Raw genomic sequence first — 26,473 nt, 5'->3', positions numbered from 1 at the left:
AATATTTGTACCATTGACATTTTAATAGAGTGAGTTTATTAGGATAGCTTAAGCTTATTTTTTTGTCTCTTAGAAATTAACGTATCAGGGGCAGCTAGGTGGCGCAGTGGATAGAGCACTGGCCCTGGAGTCAGGAGGACCTGAGTTCAAATGCGGCCTCAGACACTTAATAATTGCCTAGCTGTGTGGCCTTGGACAAGTCACGTTGACCCCATTACCTTAAATTTATCAAGTCTATAGGGTTGCCACCTTTGGAAAATACTTTTTAAGGCATATTATTGTAAAAATATCAAGCATATTATTTTAGTTATTTACAGTTTAATTCCTACCTATTTAATAGATATCTTAAGAATCTGATTTTATCGTTCAGACATTCCTTCACTGTTGTAGATTGAAATAACTTCTGTATGATCTTCAGAAGTTGCAAGGATCAAAATGTTATATTACTCTCCCAGTAACCTAATGATAGGTTGTATTTTGGGTTGTATTTAGTTGATTTCTCTGACAGAAAAGCATGCAGGTCATCACAGGGCCAAGATACAAAGCTTTTCAAATATGGTAGCACCTGCCACAACTTGGATTTGACTGGCATGTTTTTTTTAGAACTTTGGGCTACTTCTACTTCATGATGATGAATCAGAGAAGGATTTTGTTTCATTCTTCAAATTTAGTATTATGAGTATTGCTTAATTCATATTCTACTCCTCCAGAGTGACCTAATTAAATGATGTAGTTGGTTTCACTTCTTTATTGACAGTTAAAGAAGAGGTTTACCATGAATAGACCTGTGCTAGGCATGTAAGTATTCAATTAAAATAAAAGTTTTTTTGATTGGTGGGGTTTTTTGGTGAGGAAAGGGGGAGAAACTAAATGTGTGTGCATGCATTTTAATAGCTCTTGGCTTTAAAATCATGAGTTGAAAGGAGTTAATACATGAAATGCTCTAATTGTATTTGAATTTTCTGCTCTTGATTGTGTACATGCACATATAATTGCACTTTTATTTTTTAAACTGGATCTTTGTTTTTTTGAATTTTACATTTTTTCCCCCAATCTTGCCTCCCTCCCCCCACAGAAGGCAGTCTGTTTGTCTTTGTTGTTTCCATGGTATACATTGGTTTAAGTTGAATGTGATCAGAGAGAAATCATATCCTTAAGGAAGAAAAATAAAGTATGATAGAAAAATTGTGTAAGATAATGGGTTTTGTTGTGTTTTTTTTTTTTTTTTTTATTAAAGGTAATAGTCTTTGGCCTTTGTTCAAACTCCACAATTGTTTGTCTGGATACTGATGATATTTTCCATCACAGATACCCCAAAATTGTGCCTGATTGTTGCACTGATGGAACTGATGGAATAAGCGAGTCCATCAAGGTTGATTATCACTCCCATGTTGCTGTTAGGGTGTACAGTGTTTTTCTGGTTCTGCTCATCTCACTCAGCATCAGTTCATGCAAATCCCTCCAGGCTTCCCTGAATTCCCATCCCTCCTGGTTTCTAGTAGAATAATAGTGTTCCATGACATACATATAACACAGTTTATTAAGCCATTCCCCAATTGATGGACATGTACTTGAATTCCAATTCTTTACCATCACAAAGAGGGCTGCTATGAATATTTTTATACAAGTGATGTTTTTACAAACCTTTTTCATAATCTCTTCAGGGTACAGACCCAGAAGTGGTATTGCTGGATCAAAGGGTATGTACATTTTTATTGCCCTTCAGGCACAGTTCCAAATTGCTCTCCAGAAAGGTTGGGTGAGGTCACAGCTCCACCAACAATGTATTAGTGTCCCAGATTTCCCACATCCCTTCCAGTCATTGTCCTTTCTGGTCATATTGGTGGACCTGTGATTGATTTTACTTAGTATAGTTTTGTACCTACCTGTCTGCAAATTAGAATCATTTTGTATTGTCTTGGACACTGAGAAGTTAAATGAGTTGCCCAGGCTCACAGTCAGACGCAGAACTTGTTTCAAGGCCTTGCTGATCTGTAACCCAGTCTCTAGTCACTGGGCCAACAATGCTTTGTCTTACAGGACTGCCTTTGTTGAGAACTAAGAAAAATCCTGATAGTCAGAAAAGCAAAAATATTAGCTGTGTGACTCTGGCAAATTACTTAAACCTCTGGAAAGCCAGGGAGCTCTCTTTAAAGTCTATAGGTTGAAGAACAGCCTAGTTTTCTTCCCTGGGGATGGATTCCCTTTATCAATCACATGTATAGAACAGTAAAAGAAATAAAAAATACCCAACTAAAACTTATTTTAGCTACTGAAGCATACTTAAGACTGTCAGTGCCACTGGTAATACCATTTAATAGATGTGCACAATGATTGAGGGAAATAGAGCCATAAATTTAATGTAATAAACTCTAGAGGAAAGAAGGTGGGGGGGTAAGGAGGGGAGGAATCTTTTTGCTAACCAGTCTTTCTCTGTAATAAATATTTCTGTTTTTCTTCTATTCTTAGTCATCTGTATTGAACAAATATAGGTTCTTAAGTTTATAGTTTTGTTGAAACTATATCCTTAAACGATTATCTGGAAAATCAGCTCCCTAATAATGATATATAAATGATTCTATATAGAATTGCAATGCTTCACTTTTTAAAAAAGGTAAATCATGTTACACTTGTAAAAAATACATTTCTTTCCACGCTTCACACTTAGATTCCTTAATCTAAATGCTACCTTCTCCTGAAAGAGGCATTTCCTCCCCACAATTATTTTGTGTTTGCTTTCATTAAAGTTATATTCATTTGTGCCCATGTTATTTCCTCAATAGACTGTAAACAATTTGAGAATGGGAATGGTTTTACTTATGTCAGTTTTTCCAGTGATAAGCATGTTGCTCAATAATGCTTATAGATTATTTTTAGTTTTTTTTTTTCTTGGCATAGATGAAGACAACCCATATATTCTGGAGCTAGCAAAGCAGTATTGACCTATTTTTAATTCTTATAACATCCTTACTATGACTTCAGGATGTCTGTCTAATTTAAGATTACTTATGACTAAACCAAGATTGTGACTTCCTGTGCAGCTTTTTTTTTCCTTTTAAGGAAAATGAACGTTTTTATTTCCTCACCAGTATTTTTTACTTTTTTCTTTGCTTGTAACTAAGTACTCATTTCAGAATTCTTGAATGACAAAAGAGCTTTTGGATGCTAATTTAACAATGATAAACTACTTCATTATTTGACCTTCACATTTTTTTTTCTTTGAAACTAATCTGTTTTTAATACTGGCAGACAAAAATTTGGAGGTTTTTTTTTTTATTGACTTACACCAATAAATTTTGAAAGAATACTAGAACCATCAATATATGTTTACATTTAGCTGTCATCTGGATCTTAAATTTCTTTGGTCAAAAAATGATGCAGCACCCTTTTCTTAATGGTTTTGGGATTGGTGAAGGAGAAGAGCCATGGTTTTGCTGATTGTGGTTTAACTTCCTTCCTGAGAATTAGCTTCTTTGAGTATACTTGTCTTTGGGCATAGAAATTTCTCTCCCTTCTGTTTCTAAATTTAACTGATTTAAACCCAAAGTTGAAACCTACGATAAGCCTACTAACTTTATTGGTTCCTTTCTTCCAGAGACATCTCTGGCCTAATCCCTAAATTACATTTCTTCACTAATATTACTACTAGACAGTTGATTGCTTCATTCTGGCATCTACTCTCCTCTTGTTCCTTCAAAATGTATTTTCTAATACAAATGCATTCTGCAAATTCAGAAATGGTTAAAGTAAATAGTGCATGTAAGAGAGAATCATGCCCAACAGCCACACTGTGACTTCTAAGATTTCTCACCGAATCTTTAAAATTTCCCAGTTTAGCTATTCCATCTGATCTTTTTGTGGGTAAGAATCTACCCAGAGAAAGTTCCCTAAAATGAAGGACTTCCTCAGTACTGATTTGGGATCTTCCCATTTGTGCATTCTGAACATAATTTACCTGTTCTTTAATTCCATGCCCACTTCTCGTATCTTCTCTAGATTCACAAACTATGCTTTCACCCCCATGACTGCATCACAAAATTTCAAATGCAATCAGTTATATCAGGGATTCTTGATCTTTTTTGTGTACTTTGATGGCTAGGGGAAACCTATAGACCTCTTCTTAAATGCATAAAATAAAATGCAAGAGAATACAAAGGAAACTTTTTATATTGATATATGCTTATCAAAGAGAACCCTAGATCATCTTGTCCATCCCTTCCCTATTTTAAAGTTCAGGAAATTGAGACCCAGAGAAAGTGGCCTCTTCCCCCACCCCCCACAGGGTAGTAAGTTTCATCATCTCAAGAATATAACAGACCATCACAAAGGAACAAGTTAAGTCCAAAATGTTGTAAGGTTATTATTTAATTTCTACTGTTATCCCTTGTGGAACAGACATGGCTTCTGTGAGTTATGAAAATTTTAAGACTATAGCTCCACAGTACTGTGCTTTTTTTTTTAACTTTGATTTTTATACTTTTCTTCTTGTTCCTTACTATCAGTGTACCTATAATTACCAAAACTATTTGCTGTGTATGGAAATAAAATCACAATGTTTGTAAGAATTGGGTATATAGTAATTAAATATTCCTGAGACAGGACTCTCCTAAGTAAAGTATTTGAACTTTATTAATACATGGACTTACATATCTTGGCTACTCGGATCTCTTCATTTAAATGAGGTTTAGGGGTGTCTGAATCCCACATTCAAAAGTGTTAATAAATTACACGTGTTCCAGGAATCTTCCATAGTTATTTATTTTTCATGGATTTTTTTCTAGCATTTCTGGGATTCTCCATTTTTACTATTATTAGCAGTGATGAGGATGGTACTTTTGAACTTCCTTTTTTATCATAACTTTCCTCCTATGCTTATAGGTCTGTTCTATTTAGTCCTTGGTCTGTTTTCCTTAGGTTTGGCTACAGACCTCTTTCAGCTCACTTTTTCATTTTCTAAAGAGCATGGTTTTTAACCAAGCTGACATCTATAAGTTCAATTGATCTCTTTTTAAAAGTTCTTTGACTATTGAAATAGCTTTGTGTACATTCATATTTACAATGCAAACATCCTAGTATTAAAAAGGAGTATTCAAGTTTCAACTATGTAATTCTTGGCAGAGTCACTTCTGAACCAGTTTTCTCATCTACATTATTAATTTTAGTATTGAGGGAAAATAATTTGTAAACTTTTAAATCGTTATAAAGTACCTTTTAGTATTATAAATGTGTGAATGAGTGACCTTTTGTTATAAATAGCTTTCAGTCCTCTGTTACCCAGTATCAGTGATTAAGATGTCATATTAGAATTCAGGTTAGCTAACTTAATAGCCGAGTTTTAAATGAGATCTTTTATTTGAGGTTTGTTTTTTGGGTTTATATAACTTATTAATAATAGCATTTTGTAGGGCTTTTAAGGTTTGCAAACAAAATTTAGATGTATTATTTCATTTGTTCTTACAAGAACCTTTTTTTTAGGTATAAATGCTTTCATTATTCCCATTTTAGAGAATGAATCAGAGAAGTTAAGTGATTTGCCAAGAAGTTACTCAGCTAGTAAGATCTTAATGATTATACAAGTCCAAACTGAGCACTCTCCAATGATAGTAATAAGGATAGCTAACATCGATCAAGTACTTTACAAATATTTTATCATCAACAACAATGGAGGCGGGGTGTTGTTGTTATTCCTATTTTCCATATAAGTAAATGACTTTACCCCAGGGTCCCAGCTAGTAAATGTGTTGAAGCTAAATTTGACTCATGATGGCCTAATTCTCTATCCTAAATACCCTTTACAATTTCACATATTAACTATTGACTGTTTTAAAGCCTTTCTTTTGTTCTCTTTCCCCAGAATCATCATGTTTCAAGTTTTAAATTTCTCAAATATCTTTTCAATTTGATTTATTATTTATTTTTGGAAAGGCAGTGGAGTTAAAGTGATTTGCCCAAGATCATACAGCTAGGTAATTAGTGTCTGAGACTGAATTTGGACTCCGGTTCTCCGGACTCCAGGGCCTGTGCTCCATTCACTGTGCCATGTGGCTGCCTCCAATTAATGTCTATTTTTAAATTTCAAAATTTCAAAATTCAAGGGGGCAGCAGATGGCATAGTAAATATAGCACCAGCCCTGGAGTCAGGAGGACCCGAATTCAAATTGGCTTCAGACACTTAATAATTAGCTGTGTGACTTTGGGCAAGTCACTGCCTTGCAAAAACAACAACAAAAAACTGTGAATTGATCCAGCCATTTTTTTGAAGACAATTTAGGAAGAGTGAAACAAAACCAGGACATTAATCACAATAACTTTTTTTTTCTTTAAAAAGATTTTACTCATTTTGAACTATACAATTTTTTCCCCAGTCCTGCTTCCCTTCCCACCCACAGAAGGCAGTCCATTTGTCTTCACATTGTTTTCCATAGGTATACATTGATCTAAGTTGAATGTGATGAGAAAGAAGTCTTATCCTTAAGGAAGAAAAATAGGGGCAGCTACGTGGTACAGTGGTTAAAGCACCGGCCCTGGAGTCCGCAGTACCTGGGTTCAAATCCGGTCTCAGAATAATTACCTAGCTGTGTAGCCTTGGGCAAGCCACTTAACCCCCGTTTGCCTTGCAAAAACCTAAAAAACAAAAAAAAAATTACATTTCTAAGTAAAGTCTTCCCTAATTTAAATATAAGACATTCAGTCATTTTATTAGGCTTAAATATCATTGAAATGGGGACACCTAAAAAACTTAGGTTTGGTGCCACTCATTTGAGAACTAGGGGCCTCAGGGCTTAGAACTTTTTCCTCTTCACTGGTTCCTGTAGCTTGAATAGGGGGTGAGGAGTGGGGGGCTAAGATGAGTCATGAAATAGTAGAACATGTTTTGGCTGGTGAGTCAACTTGGATTCTGCTCTTGATTTTTACCATTAAGTGGCTGTTTTATTTCAAGGTTACTTGATCTCTCTGGACCTTTGATTTCTAGCAGTACAATAAGATATTTAAACTGAATGATCTCTAAGTTTCTAGCTTTGATTTTTGTGGTTTGGGGCTAGGAAGCTTTATAAATAACCTGGAGTGTTTTTGATGTAATATCCCAAAAGATAACTTGACTATACTGCCAAAGGATCTTATAAATTTTGTGAATTATTTTATAGGGAAAATAGAGAATAAGATCATCTAGGAGATCCAAATATTTAATCTGAAACTTACCATATTATCTTTAACTTAGATGGTCCTACCTCTTGACTGCTTGACAGATACTTTTAGGAAATTCAACTTGGAATTTCTTAGTTTTAGTCTCCTATATCACCTACTTCCAAGAGTTTGAAGCTTAGAAAAGTACTAAGGGGGGGTGGCTAGGTGGCCCATTGAATAGAGCAGGGGCCCTGGAGTCAGGAGTACTTGTTCAAATTGGGCCTTAGACACTTAATAATTACCTGGCTGTGTGGCCTTGGGCAAACCACTTAACCCCATTGCCTTGCAAAAAAAAAAAAAACCTTAAAAAAGAAAGAAAATTACTTATCACAAACAAGCTCCAAAGGCAGCCCTGACATTTTAAACTTTAAAGTACCAGGAGCAAACCATGAATTTTCCTGAGTACCCCGGAATTGTAACATTTTTTCTGCTTTAGTCAGTTTTCATTTAGCATTCTGTCACTCTTCTTTTGAAAAAAAAATCTTTTATTGAGAACTTGCCTTCATGTTAAGCTTTCATTTAAAAAGATTTAGATGTAGTAGAATGACAATCTTGGTATCCTCATGAATTTTTTAGTGAGAGTAGCAAGAGATTTTTTTTTCCTCAATAGAAAAAGAAAAGAGCTTTTTAAAAAAAACCGATTAGTGGTACAGTTGATAGAGTACTGGCCCTGGAATGAGGAGTACCTGAGTTCAAGCCGGCCTCAGACACTTAATAATTGCCTACCTGTGTGGCCTTGGGCAAGCCACTTAACCCCCACTGCCTTGCAAAATAAAAAATGGTTGAACACCACTGACACAAATAATCAGGCATATAAAATAAAAAATATTTTCATTAGGGATAAATATGTTGAATTTATTGTGATAACTAAGATAGCTTTTTGTTCATCTTGTTATTTATACTGAGACTAATTGATATTCAAGTGATTTTCTAAAATCATAACTGTTAATATGGCATCCATCTGTGTGTTTTCAAGAGACAACTTCATTGTTATTGGCCCTTCCCCTTCCTAGAGAGGTAGATCCCCTTTTAACAAAGTATAATTTTGAAAGATGAAGGAAAATTTTTTTTCTTAGCACAATCAATCAACACAAATTTCACCATGGAGGCATAATATTACCCTTCTCCAAAAGAGCTAGCTAGTTTGAGGCCCAGCACAGTCTTTTATCATTTTGCAGCATTTTTTTCTGTGATAGTTGTTCTTTCATTTACATTGTTGTAACTATTTTATAGATTTACCCATTTCTTGTAAATCAGTGGTCCAGAGGCAGGCTTTAAATTGATCTGTCCTATTTTTAAAAATCACTATTTCACTATAGTGAACTCTGTTCACTAGTCATTTCTATTACCCACTCCCTCATCCCATTGGCAAAAAAATGTGACCTTTTATGAAATGGAGAAAGAGAGTAGAATTTGTTTTCTCTATAGGAAAGAAACTTAGAGGTAAGAGCTAGCTGGTAAACAAAATATTGGATGGTAGAACCTTGATAGAAGACTTAGTATAATTAAATTAATGTAAGGAATTTGTATCAGTAAAAAAATTGAGTTCTGTAGCTAGAATTAATTTTGGAGGGGGTGGTTACTCTCTTATGCAAAGATATTTTTATTGATAACTATCAAAATTATGCTGATACCTTTATTTTGAAAGGAAATTCTTGATTTAGAATAAAATGTATATTGTACAAATTTATTAGTCTCTGCATAGTACATGTTGATAAATTTGAAAATTGTCATTTGCTTGTATTACTACTTCATAATATTGAGATTTTATAAAATTTTTTCCCAAATGACTTTTATACCTTCCTAAAAGAACTCTAAAGGAAAATGTTTCTAGTAGAATTTCTTTAATAGTGACTTTTGAAGGCTCTCCTTTCTCCTCAAATATGTTCTGTCTATTCAGCATCTTAAGTAACCAAAAAAAAAATTCCTCTTTAATACCGTTGGAGGAAGCCTTCATTAATCCTCAGAGTCTTAAAACATCAGTGTAATGTTTTCGCTAAAGAAATTGTCCCAGACCAGCCTGTGTAATTTATAAGAATGTGCTGAAATTTGTGGGATATGGACCCATTTTTTAAAAAAAAAATTTCTTTTATTAAAGATTTTGAGTTTTACAATTACCCCCCATCTTACTTCCCTTCCCCTCACCCCACCCCCATTTTCTAAATTTTTAACAAAGACTAGGGAAAGATATATGACAAACCAAAATGCCAAGTCAAATATTCTCTATAGAGACTTACAATTAGCTTTATCTGGAAGATTTTTCTTAATCAAGAAGTTACTGTCCCATTTTATGTCTTAGGTTTTCATAATTTTTAAAAGCTTAATTCTGAGGTTTTAGATCTGAAGTAGCTATATCCTATGTAACTACCATTCTCTGCTACCAGACTTTGATCTCATTAGTGAACCATTAAGTAGAACCCATAATTGGTTTTGTTTTTTTTTAATTGGGCTAGTATGTAAATCTCTGCTATTGATAGCATATAGAGAGACAGAAGAATTATTCTGTACCTGTTGTTTCCTTCACAGAGAGCTAGTGACATCTGACAAAGAACCATGATACCTGGCTGAAACTCCAGGATGGAAGTAATGCACAAGTCACTTTATAAAAGCCCAACACTGTAAATCGTACGTAACAGCTATATGCAAACTAGTAGTGAAAGTTAATATTTTTAGAAGGAAAAAACCTTTATTTGGCTCTTTGTAGCCTAGTAGTTACTAATGAAATAGCTATTTCACAAATCCTTAGAACATGCAGAAGGCAGAGGAGTAAGCAGTAGCACAGATCCCATAGGAATATAAAATGATGATGGGGGAGGGGAGAATAGTAGCTATAAATACTATATCCTTTTTCTATACCAGTCTAAGATAGTTTTCTCATCTTTTAATCTCCATTTTAAACCATCTATCTCCATCCTCCTAACCTGATCCCTTAAAAGTATAAAGCTGTAAGTTTCTGATCAATGTGTGTACATACATACATATATATATACATATATATATTTTTATATATATATATATATATATTTAGTGATGAGCACTTTTTTCAGGGAAAAGTCTATTTGATAGCAATCTTGTCTTGTCTTTCATGTTGACTAATAAAGATATGAAAGAACAGTTCTGAAACAAATTGAAAAAAATTTTAGAATATTGCTCTTTAGCTCTGGGCTAATTGTCATCATTGAGTAGTGCAAGTTAAACTTATAGGAGAGAAATTAAAAATCAAATTTGTGAAAATAATTTAGATTATGGGAAGGATAAATTATTTTCCATTTAATTAAGACTATATTGAAAGTGTACAATGGTTAACACTTGTCCAGTGAACAGTGTTAATTTTATAAGGAAACAAACTCATAGATCATAAGATACACAATCTAATAATGTGATTTTTGTGTGGTTACCCACCTAAATGAGAATTCTGAAGTTGCTGACATTTCCCCCATGGCTGAGTTTGACTTTTCATGGTCCTTGATGTCATCTGACCCTACCCACCCAATTAATTTGTGGTGATTTGTTATTTTGGCTTGGTGTTTTGTTTTTTTTAATCTAGATTTCAACTGATAAAACCTTTTAACTGATAAAACCTTTTGAAGAGATATTCCCATTTCAGTATATACACCTGCTGATGCTTTATCACTTTTTTTTTTCAAAGCAGTGGGGTTAAGTGGCTTACCCAAGGCCACAACAGCTAGGTAATTATTAAGTGTCTCAGGTCGGATTTGAACCCAGGTACTCCTGACTCCAAGGCCGGTGGTCTATCCACTGCACCACCTAGCTGCCTCTTTATCACGTTTTTATTTGAATATTTCTGAAATATTTTCTAATTGTAGTTATAAAAATAAGCATATAAGCTTATATTTTTAATGATTTCTTCCAATTTACTTGAATATTATCCTTTTTGAATATGCAAAAGGACAGTGGTATCAGTGAACTATATGATAAATAGAAAATGCTTAAGTTTATTATCAGTGAATCCAAAGTGCTTAATTTATGGCATAGCTGGCATGCTCTTTTAAAGGTATTTTAAATATATTTAAGTATATTGCCTGCTAGCTATTGTAAACAAGTTTAATCAACTTATGCAAAATAGTATACATTTTGAATTTTTTATAAAATATTTATATAAAATAATTCGTTGATAGTTCTTGTCAAGTTTGTGTTTAATTGACTGAACTATTCTCATGATGTAATGTAGATTCAGGTATTCATCTCAGAATCTAACTTTAAATTTACATCTTTGATGGATATTTCCCCTTTTCATTTAAATGAAAAGAATATACTTTTATGTCTCCAACTGGATTGAAACATTGCCCAGTTTTTTGTCTTTTAGCTAGGAATTTCAGGTAGGTTACACCATGTTGGTCTACTAGTTTATGTGGACTAGCTAATTTAGACATATTTAAAGCTTTTTTTTTTTGCTAGAAAATATCAGAATATGGAGGCTTCTTCAGCCAAAAGGTCTTGTAATAAATAAATAAGTACATTTGACTTTTGATTATGGCTTGTTTGGGGCTTGTCAGATGCATTGTAATTCCTGATTTAAAAACTATAAGTTTATACTTCAGTGATTTCCAATAAACAGTTGTGATAATATACAAATGTTTATAACTAATTGATATGTTGCTGTAAGTATCTCTATTGAACCAAGGTGACTTGAGATTTGACTAGGAGATTTATAAAGCCCTAGCTTTTTTTAAAGATCCTAGTGTCAGAAGTAAGTTTTTCATGGTTTTTAATTAGTATTGCAGTTTCAAAGTGTCACTAATTCAGATTATGCATAAAATAAAAGTAGCACCAATTAAATTATAGACTTGTTATTCTGAAGTACTTAAATTTGTTTGGGAAAGATTTAAAGATTAGTTTGGTCTTGGTTTTTCAGTGAGCTTGCTTGCCAGACCTTTTGGTGAGTCATTTAACCCTTTAGCTTCAGTTTCTTCATCTATCAAAGAAAATCATTATATTTATAACTGCTTTATCATATTGAATGTCTAGAGATTATAAATTACCTTTACCAATTCAAATCACTCTTGTTTGTGATTTAGTGAATCTTTTTCTCAAAAGCTTTTATAGGACATCTTTCAGGGGACTCATGAGAAGTTTTAATTTCTAATATGGTAAACATCTATAGCTATAATCCACATAAACAAAAACTCATTGAACAATTCTCAGCAGTGTAAAGAGAGATCCTGAGACCAAAATATTTTACAATAGCCAGCTTAAATTTAAGATGCCTGAAGCACTGAAAAGTTAAATGATTTTACCTAGTCTTTTTGACTCAAAAGAAGGCATCCTATCTCCTTTTTAAACTGCCACTATTTTGAGATTCAAATGATATCATTTCTATAGCTTTATACTTTTAGCTATTATCAATTTATGGTACTAAGCTTATGAAGTAGAAATTGATAAGAAGTAAGTTTCTTCCTTACTCTAAGGATTAGTTTTAATTAGCACGTGATTTCTCTAATTCTTGAATGTTGAACTGTTATAATTAAAATACTTTGTATTCACTGATTCTCATACATTCTCTTTTATAAACGTTTCATATTAATACAAATGGATTAATGGTTTTACCACTTTTTTTTTAAGGCAATGGGGTTAAGTGACTTGCCTAAAGTCACACAGCTAGGCAATTATTAACTCTCTGAGGATGGATTTAAACTCAGGTCCAGGACTCCAGGGCTTGTGTTCTATCTACTGAGCCACTGCACTGGTTATACAGCTTTCTTAACCCAAGTTGTACTCTAAATGTCTGCTACTTTTTTTGACTACTGTAGGTCAGATTCTATCATAGTCTCAAAGGGTTAACCATTTTATTGTGTTTACCATATGGAAATTGTTCTGTTCTTTTCTAAAGAAGCTTTGTTTCTGCTTGCTTTTTTATATTAGAGGATCTCTGGAGTCTAAATTATTTGAAGACAGAAGTGGAATAGAAATCTACAAATGTGTAGTCAGCATTTTTAGAGTCAACAGCAAAGTAGGGGAGTAGTTAAATTTGGTAAAAGTACTAAAGAGAGACCTAGTACCGTTATATTTAATAACTCTGCTTTTTAAATGCCTTAATCAGATTGAAATAGCCATTGGTAGTGCCTTTAGTATTTGAATACCATTTCTGGTCACCCTGCCTAGAAATCTTGTCAGCCTGGATTAAGATGAAGACTAGAATTATAATTCCTAGTTTAAGACAAAAGTTTTAATAGTTTTATTCCTTCAAGGAGTGCTGCAAGTTTATTTTTCTCATTAAATTTATGAGTACAAGTAACTCACTGGAATAAAACTTTGTATCAGTTATAATCTGATTATCCTGTTTAGATCCCTGCCCTGATATAACATTTTTTACTCTCTTGCCTAAAGCATTATTCAACTTTAAATGCTTTTGACTTAACATGGTTAATTTTCTAAAAGGCGTTTTCATGGAGATTTGGAGTTTCATTTATATGGATTTTTTTTTAACCAATCCTTACCCTCTCCTACCCCCAAAGCGGGACATCTGTTACTATCTTGTTTGCTAAAGCTTGGGAGGTATTCTCTTTGTTATACTCTTCTACCTCCTTTCCTCTGTTCTGGATCCATGAGGAGGGTGTTTTAAACTAAATATCTAATTTTCTAATAGTGTAATAATATTTTATATGTGTGTATATATATATATATTATCTATATACATAGATATCTAATAATCCAATAATATAATATATTGACTTTGGAACCAGATGTTTGCCACAAGCAAATTAATACAAAAATGTCCAGGAAAACAAAGTTAAAACAAAAGCAAACTGATCCCTGCCTTCTAAAAATTTGCTCTATAGTAACTGATCTAGTATCTCTGTTCAGTTAATAAGTAAAATATACATAATGCAGAAATATATCATAAATGTTACCTGAAATTAAATGACTTATAGTGATAATATACCTGTTTTGGTATGGCATTTTTCTTTCAGGAATTGTTGGATAAGTTTTTAATAGCCAATGCTACTAATCCAGAGAGCAAGGTCTTCTATCTGAAAATGAAGGGAGACTACTTCCGGTACCTTGCTGAAGTAGCCTGTGGAGATGACCGAAAACGTAAGCATGCTTGTTTTGATGCTATTTAAACAATTTGCAAAAATTTTTAAGGCATACTCAAACAAAGATCTATACAGTGCCCCAAATAATGGGGAAAGGCACAAAGTGTGTTGTGATGGGTTATGGAGTCTATGAGGAAAAAACTAATGACCTCTCATCCTTCCCCTTTGTCCTTCCAAATATTGCAAGTTCAAGGATCTTTGATTTCTTTTTTTTTCTTTTTTTAATTTATTTTTATTAAAGATATTATTTGAGTTTTACATTTTTCCCCCAATCTTGCTTCCCCCCCCCCCCCGCCCCCAGAAAGCACTCTGTCAGTCTTTACTTTGTTTCCATGTTGTACCTTGTTCCAAAATGGGGTGTGATGAGAGAGAAATCATATTCCTAAAGAGAAGTCTAAGAGGTAACAAGAAGGGATCTTTGATTTCATAGGTTGTAGGTATTCCTTCTACCACACAGATTGCAGGGTTTGTTTCAGAGAATTACTGTGTGAAAAAGAATTCATCCCCTGTAGCCAACCTTGTGATGCATCTTTAATTGACCTTTTCTAAAACTGAGGGTTGTAGGACCCTAGAGAATCACTGTAATTTAAATCTTAATTTTTTTTTCCTGTCTTCATTAAACTAAACCAAACACAGGACTCGACTGATTTTCATATGTAATAAATACTGATTTGGTTAATTTGAATAAAAGTCTACAGTTTTAAATGAAAATTCGAATACTAAGAGAAGTGTTGCTTCCACTAAAACTTAAACTCATGACAAAAGGATGCTAAATAACCTAAGTAAGAATTTTCATTATTATATTTTTTTCTCCCTATTTGTAGAAACAATAGATAATTCCCAAGGAGCTTATCAAGAAGCATTTGACATCAGCAAGAAAGAGATGCAACCTACACATCCAATTCGCCTGGGGCTAGCTCTTAACTTTTCTGTATTTTACTATGAGATTCTTAATAACCCAGAGCTTGCCTGCACATTGGCTAAAACGGTAAGGTGTTTGTTTGGAATTTTTCTTTTAATGTAAATCTTTTGAAATGTTTGTGAAAGTTAATTTCTTCCCCTTATCTACTTTACACACATAGAAAAGCCCATCAATTTTTTAAAAAAACTTTTGTTTCCTATTCTTGCTTTTCTTTTGATTATAAGCATCAGGATGTCTCTGAAATCACGGTAGTTAATAACACAGGAATAATTAAACCATCAGAAACTCTGAAGGAAATAGTTTATCAGGATTTGGATTCGGGTTTTAAAATCTTGAAGTAATTTTTCTCATACCTGTGTTTTATCAGTAAGATGGTTTCTGAGTAAGAAGTTAGACTACTAATGACTGAAATAGTTCACATTGCTCCAAAATATGCTTATAAATAATAAAATATAGTATTTCCTCTAGAAGAAGTACTTGTTTTTTTAACGTAGAAGAACCACAAGTCAAACCCAGTGAGTTCAGTACTGCCCCCCCCTTTTTTTGTATATATTAATAGTATTTTAAATTGTGATCATTAGGACATTTTTGAAGACATGTGAAATTTATAGCTTAAAGGATCTTTAAAAGTACAAATAATTATTATGTTTCTTAATCAGGCTTTTGATGAGGCTATTGCAGAACTTGATACGTTGAATGAAGATTCCTACAAAGACAGTACCCTTATCATGCAGTTGCTTAGAGACAACCTAACAGTAAGTTGCCCCTTTATGTTTATACCTTTCTATAGTCAAAATGAAAATACTAAGAAAGCCTGATCCTTTTCCTAGGTTTTGGGGGTGTTACTCTGATTAAAAAGGTGGGTTAGCTTTGGGGGAAAATGGTAGAGCTAGCATATAAGCTGGAGAATAAAAAGCATTTAATATTATTGAGTATTGCATAAAGTAATCATTTCATCTCCCAGCCTATAAAAATTTATTCAATGATAAAATTCTTCCTAAGTGATATCTCAGTTGGTGTTATAAGTATTATGTCATAATAAATAGTAACTACTTATTTTAGCATCTTGTCTGTAATTTTACTTTTTGACACTATATTCTCTAATGATAGTGAGCATTTGAAGGGGTAGTGTGGTATAGTACATAGAGAACCGGAACTGTTTCATAAGTTCTACCACTGGTACATATTAGCTATGTGACTCCAAGAGAGTTGGTTAATTTTTTAGCACCATATGGAACTCTCTTAAGACTAAGTTGCTGTGAAGATGCTGACTTGTATCAGTAGAGAAAGTTCTTTTATTACCAGTAAAATAATTGGTCTATTCCTTATTCTCCATATAATTTTATTTATATTCTTCTGGGCTAACTTTGAGACAAAGAGAATGGAAATTTGTTAGCAAGACAATTATTCAATTATTTGAGGGGTTGGATGGAGAGATGACGTGTAAATTGAGAATTAAGGAATTTTACAAGTATGGATACAATTTTTTTTGTTTATCAGTGTTCTGGGTCAAAGTAGAAATAATAAATTATAAGACTGATGTAATTTCGTGGGGACAATCTAACAAAATATAGGTTGCTTTTCCAGCCTTAATGAAATTGATTGATTTTGATTAATTTTTGTTTCTACTCCTTTTTCCACCTTAAATCAAAATCTCTTTTCTACGTGTCACTTTTCAGATTTGTCCTTTAAAACTAACTTTTGATAGGGATGTTTAAAACTTAAAGAATAATTTAGAAATAAAAGTATAGAACTATTGGGTGTGTGTGTGTGTGTGTGTGTGTGTGTGTGTGTGTGTGTGTGTGTGTCCCAAAGCCTAAGACTGGAGAAATTTTTTCAGTCTTTTTTGAATATTCATGTATTATAATAGTACTTGAGTTTAATAAAATGACATTCTTGCACTTCAGTAAACCTGTTCAGTTTGATAAAATCAGGAGGATAAGCAGGGAGATGTATTCATCATTCTTCAGGCTGAAGAAGGAAGTACCAGTCCAGTGGAAAATCTGTTAAGTGCTATTATAAGATAAAAATGAAATTAGTGAAGATTCCTATTCCTAGCAAACATGACTACTGCATCCTTAATGTGCCTTAGGTCTGACTATCAGTCCTTTTTGTTTGTCGAGTTCAAACACCAACAACTATTTTCATAAATAAACAGAAAAGAGAATTGTATGAAAAATTGTGACACTCTAAAGTATAAATTTAACATGGTAGTATTAAACTACCCTGATTGTCTATATTCCTTTTTTTGGAATTACTTTTTATTCTTTAAAAATACTTTTCATTGGGCCGGCTAGGTGGCGCAGTGGATAGAGCACCAGCCCTGGAGTCAGGAGTACCTGGGTTCAAATCTAGTCTCAGACACTTAATAATTACCTAGCTGTGTGGCCTTGGGCAAGCCACTTAACCCCATTTGCCTTCCAAAAAAAAATTACTTCCCATTGATTCTCTTTTCTTTCCCCCATTCCCCATCTTCTGTTTGTAACAAATAAGTATTCTCAAGCAGAACACAACCACGCATTATCTCTTGTCTCATTCTGCACTCCCAGCCTATCACCACTCTGCAAAGAAGTGGGGGAAAATATGCTCTATCAACATTAAATCCTCTTCGAACCAAAAATTTTCAGTCTTTTTCCTATAGGAAAAAGTTAACTTTGTGGCTGTAGAATGTGTGCACACACATAGAGAGAGAACTTCGCACATAAGCCTTCATAAATATATTTGAATTAAATGATAATAGTCTTCCTGTTGAATTACTTTATAAACTGATTAATTCTTAAAAGTGTTTGCCCTAATGCTAGATGTTGCGGGGAATAGAAAAGTAAGTATAAGACTTGATCATTACCTTCAAGGGACTAGCCAACTAGTCTATTAGAAGAGACAATCACATGGAACAAACGATGTGACATAAAAAAATATTTCAGAGATTACTAAGATAGTATATCCAAATTACATACGTACATGTCTCTGTTTATATACATATATATTGATTGGAGGGGGAAGGAGGCAGTCAGGATTAAATGACTTATTAAGGCCACACAACTTGGTGTCAAGTGTCTGAGCCTGATTTGAATTCAGGTTCTCTTGGCTCCTGAGCCTGCGCTCTATCCACTGGACCATCTAGCTGCCCAAATTATAATGAATGTTAGTTAGAAATAAGTTGCAGGTGATCTAATGCATCTTCCTGACCTTCCCATACAAGGAGTTGTTCTGTACAGTCATCCTCAATATAATTAGTCATTAAGTTTTCACTTGATCATGTCAAGAAGTATGGGAGCTCACTACTTTATAAGATAACTTGGGGGCAGCTAGATGGCACAGTGGATAGAGCACCAGCCCTATAGTTGAGGACCTGAATTCAAATCTAACCTAAGACAATGATCTTGCTGTGTGATTTGAGTAAGTCACTTAACCCCCCATTGCCTTGCAAAAAAAAAAGATAGTTTATAGACAATTTTTCACTACTGATTTTAGTTCTCTGGCACTACACCCTCTTCTGTGTATGCAACATCCCTTCAACTGTTTGAATGCAGATGTAATACTAGTAGCAATTTTAAAATGTTCTGTTTGGCCAAATTGTAATTTGAGAATAAGTTTAGTGAGATAACTTATCACCAAATATATAACGTTTATTTTGCTTAAGAGACTTGGCATGATAATTGAATGTATCTAAAATAACAATCCAATGTGGTTCTTTCCTTTCTAGTTATGGACATCAGACAGTGCAGGAGAAGAATGTGATGCTGCAGAAGGTGCAGAAAATTAAAATTCACACAGGGTGTCATCTTCCTTTCTCTCAAGAAACCTTTTTACACGTCTCCATTCCTTATAGCTCCACTTGGATTTCCTATAGCAAAGAACCCATTCATGTGTATGGAAATCAATCGTTTATAGTCTTTTCACACTGCAGCTTTGGGAAAACTCCATTCCTTGATTTGTGTTTGTCCTGGCCTTCCTGGTGTGCGGTTACTGCTGTAGAAAAGTATTAATAGCTTCATTTCATATAAACATAAGTAACTTCCAAACACTTATGTAGAGGACTAAAGTGTATCTGGTATTCAAAAATCTGAACCAGTTCTGCAAGTGATGACTGTGTTTTGTATTACAGTGAAGATATGAAAATGTAGTTAAATACAACTCAAGTGTTTTACATAGCTTCCCCTGCCTACCCCCATAGTCTCATCTTGTTTTTCAGGGTTTTTCTTTCAGCAAACAACTTTCACATACTCTTAAATATTCCTTTTAAGGAGGAATCTGGAAGTATTTGGGTCAAATGGAAACAAATTTGGTATTATAGAGTTAGGGATCACAAGCTGAAATAGTTCTCCTGTAAGATATGTCCTGTGACAGCACGAAGTTTTCTTACCCTTCAGTTGCTGCTGTTTCATTTGACAATTTCTTCTCAATAAAAGTTCACTCACACTCCTGCCTTTGTAGTTCTGGTGTCCACTTTACTATGTAATAGAAGTAGCATGTAACTACCAGAATACAAATGTTGCTTTCTGGCAAATTAAAGTGCATGTCATTTCTTAATACACTAGAATGGGGGAAACCATTGGAAATACACGAGTCCAGGCCTAATTTTTTAGTACTTTTCCATGCAGATTTGTGCACATGTGAGAGGGTGTCACGTTTGTCCAGTGATTGTTTATTAGAAAGTTTGGACCACTATTGTGTGTTGCTAATCATTGATTGTAGTCCCAAAAAAGCATTGTGAAAATGTTATGCCCTATGTAACAGCAAAGTAACATAAAATAAAATTGCATTTTATAAACCATTTACTCCTGCTTTGTAAGGATTATATACCATTATTTTAAAGACCAAATGAATTATTTGGCATACTACTTTTATCTTTAAAGGTCATTGACTCCAAAATATTGCTTTTGCTTTGTTTGTACAAAGTGTACATCCATATATCTTTGTTTGATGATACTTGCTATAGTGGAGAACTATCTTGTCTTTGTGGAACTGACAAAAGTTATACCTTTAGAATTCTACATGGGATTTTAAAAGGTTGGGGCGTTTTCTTCCTCTTACCCCTTCTGTCTTCAGGGTTTCACACAGTACCTTGTACACCAACTGGTTCTTAATAAATGCTTACTGGGTTTTTTTTTTCCCTGAGAAACATGTTAAATGCAAATTATGTAGATTCCAGTGACCATCTCTTCCTCTTGTGTGAGTGGTATCTGACAACATAATTCAAATAAGATCTACTCTTCCCACCCCAGCTCACCTTCACCTTTGATCTTAGAATATTTTTAAGACACTTGAGTCATTGTAATATTTACTTTAATACAGATGCATATCACTTACCTACATATGTATGACATGTAACATTAACATCTTTTTGGTTATAGTTGGTTATAGTTCCTAGAATTTTCCTAAAAGCATATTGTATAACAGAATGGCTAGCATCCCATCATGTCCACTCCCAATTTTGTCTTTTCTAGTCTGTATCTGATTCTTTTTACTGATACTCCTGGCATGATTCTGAATCCGTTCACTAATATTGTTATAGATCTGTAATTGAAGAAATATTGAAAAATATGGTCTGAATATTTTTTAGATGAACCTCTATTCCTCAGCCCAGTTGTGGGAGAAGATGGGGATATTTATGCAATATTAAATCCACTACTCTAATACAGGTACATTACACTGATAGTTCTTTCTCATGAAGTGGAACTAGATGGCCACTGGGGTCCCTTCCAAATCTAAAATTCTATGATTCTATAACTAGACTTGTTAGTGATAGTTAAGTTCTAATTCATAAGACTTAGTTTTGTTTGTTACTCATTTCAAACTTTACAAAATAGATTAGGGTTTTATAGTTAATCCCACAGTTAATTTGTCAGCATTTGTTTGTGTTTGTTTTACATTAATTTGAGGTCACTGAATACTGTCCAAAATAAAAATAGGTTTTTACGTATTTCACCAATCATCTTAGTTATAACATCCACTTCACCATTCTAAATATTTATCATAGATTTTATTTCAGGTTGTTAAATTGTTATATTTATAAATGTTATTTATCTACTCTGCAGTTTGCTTAAGGAGCAGAAAAGGTTAGTACTTGGTTAACAGAAGACTAGTACAGGACTTCAGTCTTAGCATTAATCATGTTTCAAATATCTATTAATGATTTTGTCATGAAGATGATTTTTTCTGGTACTAAAGCATTCCCAGGTTAGATCTAAGATTTGGGCTGATGTAGAATTTAAAAGCTCTTTTAAATTTTTAGGGTATTGAAGAGAGACTCATTTGGGGCTAATGGATGAAGTCCTTAACCATTTTTGTGCCATGGTTTCCTTCACAGAATGTTTTTTTTAAGTGCATAAAATATATGATTTATTGGTGTGTGTTGTGATTTCCTTCACGAAGTAGTCTGTGACATCAGGAAGGTGATGCCATGATAAGCATTTGAATGAGGTGAGGCTGTGTTTAGTCACCAACCTCACGATCTACTCCAGAACCATCTGGGTCTGGTAGCCAGATATGAAACAGGATGACTGGAGATTGGTGGCCCTGGATGTGAGGCAATCAGGGTTAAGGGACTTCTCCAAGGTGACACGATAAGAGTCAAGTGTCTGAGAGATTCGAGCTCCCATTCTCCTGACCCCAAAGCCAGTGCTCTTATCTTCTGCATAACCTAGCTGCCTATTACATAGAATTAAAAGAAAAGATTTTTTAATTTAAATATAATCTATTGAATAGTCTCATTTTATGTGTATAGGTTCATGGGATCTTTGGTTTTTGGATAGGTAGGCTATCTTAGGTCTGTCACCTGGTCCAAACTTAAAATTTTATAATGAGAAAAAAGGCCTAGAAACCTTGTGGTTTCACTTAGGTGAGAGAACAAGAGTCATAACCAAAATTTTATAACATTAAATTCAATGCCCCTTTCACTACATTATACACAGGAATGTTGACAGTGTATGTATTTTGATGGATGTATAGTAAAAATGTAGATTGTGCATCCACTGTGATTCCTGCCTGTTTTCCCATATTCTCCAGAAGCCAGTTCAACTATTTTCAAATCCTTCCTCTAAATTCTTGACAATGTTTTAAGGCATAATTGTCTAATCTTTCCTGGTAGTTACATCTCTGTCTTTTGTGTCATTTGTTGGTAATATGTTGTGCCTACTTGTGTCAACAAAGTGTCCTTGATACTGTTTCTATAACAGTATCTTTTGTTCTTTGGTTTACTGCAGCATTAAAAGTTTAAATGACTTAAGATGTCTACTTGTAGTCAATAAGACATTCATCCACTTGATTTTTCTTTTGTGGATGCTTAGTATAAACTCTTTACATGAATATAGATCTCAAGTAAGATAACAGTGTTAAAGTACCTGATACAGTTAGCACAGTCATTTGCAACAAGTAACACCTGGACTACTTAACTACAGGGAATCCTTTTCCTTTTGGACTCTATGATAGGGTCAGAGAACCTCTTGGTCTGGCATTGCCAAGGCAACCATTGACAGAACTTGAAATTCACTAAATCTAAGAGTTTTATAGGGATGCATTAAAATATTTGACCAAATATAGTCCATGAATGATTAAAAAAAAAATCTGAAAGACCCTTGGCAGAAAAATAGGTTCCTCACCTCTCTGATAATAGAAAATAGCCTTGGCCATCTCTTCTATATTTGTCTTGATAGGGTCATGTAAGAATATTTTACTCATTCATTCTTTCAAGTTTGGTTGGACTTAAGTGTTGGTTAGCTAAAGTGGTGCACTGCTCTTTAGGAAATTGTGGGCTTCTCAAATTAAAATGTTTTGAAATGGTAGCTCAATGTGATTTGTTCTAAAGATGTTAGAAACCTCTAGGAAATTACGAAGTTTAGAATTTCATCCATCTGGTAGTCTGGATTATAGCCAGCTAACTGATTAGATTCATTGTTAATGGTTCTTTGCCATGTTGGGCCATTTAAAACTACATTTCCGAGCTTGATAGGTTTAAAATAAAAATTTGCTGATGATCATCAATGTTGAGTGATTTAATTTCTTTTTCTGTGTGGCAGCATAAAATTCACAGGGAACATAATATAAATTGCATTGTCAAAAAATTAAATCTTTTCAAAGGTTAGTTGAAAGTCAATTCCTACTTCTACCCCCTAAGTATCTAAAAGCAGGCTTTTGTACTGCCTGCTAATCAAGGATAAATTATCAGTCCTTTTTCACCTAAAGTTTGATCCCCATCTCACTACTGATTGGAGACCAGCAGGTGTAGAGAACTTAAAACTTTGAGCTAGAAGGACTGGGGTTGTTACTCTAGGGCCGGAGCCTGGGTTCCCTTCCCACTTATGCTGCTTGCCACCTGTTTGACTTTATGGACAAGTTACTTCCCATTTTACAGATCAAAAAACTGAAGCAAAGGTGATTTTTCCAGGGCCACACTGTGTAAGTGTGAGGCAAGATTGAAATTCAGAAATACAGGCTCCCAAGTCCAGCATTCTGTCCGTTATACTACCTAGTTGCTGTGCTTGTATTTAGGAAAGATTAAGGATCCTCAGACTGTTCTCTGGACAAGTCATTTAACCTTGATTATCTTACATTCAGAGCCATCTCCAGTTGACTTGATTCATCCTGGCCACTATACCCCAGATGGCTCTGAGGGATAAAGTGAGGTTGATGCTTAGCACAGCACCCCCTCAAATCCATTTTTCTTGGGTTTTTTTTTTTTATTTTTCAAGGCAATGGGGTTAAGTGGCTTGCCCAAGGCCACAAGGCTAGGTAATTATCAAGTGTCTGAGGTCAGATTTGAACCCAGGTACTCCTGACTCCAAGGCCTGTGCTCTATTCACTGCCCCACCTAGCCACCCCTAAATGTATTTTTCTTGTCATGGTATCAATCATCTCTAGTGTTACAGTCTTAGCAGAGGACAAAACCTCTTTAGATTGTTCCAGACATAGTTTTGGCTTTAGAATCACATTTTCTGCCTGCAGATTGAACATTGCATCTGGAAGCTTGATCCCTTTCTAGGCAGGAGATAAGATGACATCCAAGAAATTTCAGTAGTAGGTGCTTTCTGACAAACTTCAAATTAGAACTTGGTTTATAGTATTTTGGAATGGGCAGCTGTACTACAAGTAGGTAGGATCCATGTCTGGAACAGTGACAGTTTCAGAGGTCTTGGAGACCTATCAATACAATCAACTAGTTGAAGGGAGGTAAGAAATAGAAGTATTGGGTTCAGTGGTCTGTAGAGTACTAGCCATTCTTCTTTATCCAATATGTTCCTGATTTTCCCAACACTTATAGCACAGGTATGGGTGAGTCTGGAATGACAGTTAATAAGTGGTGATGAACAGGTTTGCCAAGAATAGAAAAATCTTAGTAAAATGAAATAGACCATAAGGAATCTTAAAGACAATAGTAAGTGGAAAGTCAATATGTAAGAATTACAGAAAAGAGTTATTTTTTAAACTGGAAAAGAAACTTGGCATAGGAGTGGCATGAAGGATCTATCACACCCTTCAAGTACTTATGAAACCTGGGAAAGGGATTAAACTCACATGCCAAACCAGGAAGAATGAATCCAAGTCCCAGAGGCAGATTGCAGCTTGATATAAAAGAGTGGGATTAAGGTGAACTTAACTGCCAGTAAGTAAAATGGTTCTGCTTTAGGAGGGAGTGGAGTGACAAAATCTCAAAATTGGAAAAGTATTTTGATGCCATTTAGTTCAAATGGCCTAAGGATCCCCGCCACACTATTCCCAGCAAATGGTCCTCCAGCCTTTGCTTAAAGGCTTCTAGTGAGGAAACATGGAACACATTAGCTTTACAAAGAAAACCCATCCCACTTCTGAGTAACTCCATTTGTTTTTCTTAAAAAGGAGGTGGGTAGCATGCTTCATTCTTGGTCCACAAATCTTGATTGTTTATTAATTTGATCAGGGTTGTCAAGTCTTTCAAAAAATGTATTTAATGTAAATTGTTCTGGCTCTGATCACTTCATTCTGTATCAATTCATACAATAATTGTTGATAACGAGATCTCAATTGAAAGTTGATTGAGACCATTATTAAGAGTCAAACTTGGCTTATTCTGAAAAAATTACTTCAAAGATGTCTTTTCCATTCCAACAATTACAAATTCAGGGATAGCTGAACCAGCTCTGTTCAAAGTCAGAAATGCGTGTTTTTACAGCTTACAAGAAATAAACTGAAGTGTAGGGTTTCTACCCTATCTCCTTCTGAGCAACTTCCTAACAATCCCTTCAGTGGGCTAGATTTCAAACAGCATTCAAAACAGAAAAGCAAAATGTAAACAAGATTCAAATAACCTATTTGAACTGGGGGGATTGCTTCATTGTAGAAAAGTATTGCAAAATCCATACATGTATTTCCGAGGAATGAACAAATAAATTGTTCCTTATGAGACTTATAACAGAAAATCTTGGTTGGGAGTGATGGAGAGTTAGTTTTTTAAAAGCACTGAAATATTAAAAATAGAGTGGGGCCACTAGGTGGCGCAGTGGATAGAGCACTGGCCCTGGAGTCAGGAGTACCTGAGTTCAAATCCGACCTCAGACACTTAATTACCTAGCTGTGCAAGCCACTTAACCCCATTGCCTTGCAAAAAATAAAATAAATACAGAACCTCCCTTCTCTCCAAAGGTGAAGAAACTATCAGTGGGATTTTGGTTTTTTTTTTTTTAGGTTTTTGCAAGGTAAATGGGGTTAAGTGTCTTGCTCAAGGCCACACAGGTAATTGTTAAGTGTCTGAGGCCAGATTCGAACTCTGGTACTCCTGACTCCAGGGCCGGTGCTCTATCCACTGCACCACCTAGCCACCTGGAAACCATCAGTGTTAAACAACATAGTCTTTTGATCTATTGGCCAAGTTTGCTAAACGACTTTTTCCTTTTTTTTTTTATTCTTTACAAGAGATGACTTCCAGGGGAAAGGAAGGGGAAGTAATAATCTGGAATGAAGATAATATAAAATCAAGTAATGCCAATAAAAATTTTAAAATCAGAAACATAACTATATTAATGCATGTAATCACATATCAGAGAAACAAAACACATAACATCAAAAACCAAGATTAGTTCATAGGGTACCACACTCTTGACTCAAGCTGCCAGCCATCTCTATACACTTGGACAAACCAATAAATAGACCAACACCAACTAGCTTTTGAAAGTATAGTTTCCACAATATATCAAAAAAAAATTGCCATTATTCAGAGATCTTTGGTTCATTTGAAAGATTGATATATAGGAAAAGGATTATTAGACTTGACTTGCATGGACACAGGGAAGACCTATTAGCAATAGGGGAAAGGTATAAAGAGGCACATTTC

The 26,473-nt window shown here is 34.3% G+C and overlaps 1 protein-coding gene across 2 annotated transcripts in view; it reads left to right on the top strand.

Annotated features, from left to right (window-relative positions):
* LOC141504562 (14-3-3 protein theta) overlaps positions 1-19,939 on the top strand; it is a 32,933-nt gene extending 12,994 nt beyond the window's left edge. For both annotated transcript variants that reach the window (XM_074209643.1, XM_074209642.1), the window contains exons 3-6: positions 14,118-14,241; positions 15,068-15,231; positions 15,825-15,920; positions 18,872-19,939. In XM_074209643.1, coding sequence (XP_074065744.1) covers positions 14,118-14,241; positions 15,068-15,231; positions 15,825-15,920; positions 18,872-18,931 — 444 coding nt within the window. In that variant the 3' untranslated portion in view covers positions 18,932-19,939. The remainder of the gene's footprint in view (positions 1-14,117; positions 14,242-15,067; positions 15,232-15,824; positions 15,921-18,871) is intronic.
* The last annotated feature ends 6,534 nt before the right edge of the window (positions 19,940-26,473 follow it).

This window comes from Macrotis lagotis, chromosome 1, assembly GCF_037893015.1.
Source record: "Macrotis lagotis isolate mMagLag1 chromosome 1, bilby.v1.9.chrom.fasta, whole genome shotgun sequence".
NCBI lineage: Eukaryota > Metazoa > Chordata > Mammalia > Peramelemorphia > Peramelidae > Macrotis > Macrotis lagotis.
This window is presented reverse-complemented; position numbering and strand designations above follow the sequence as displayed.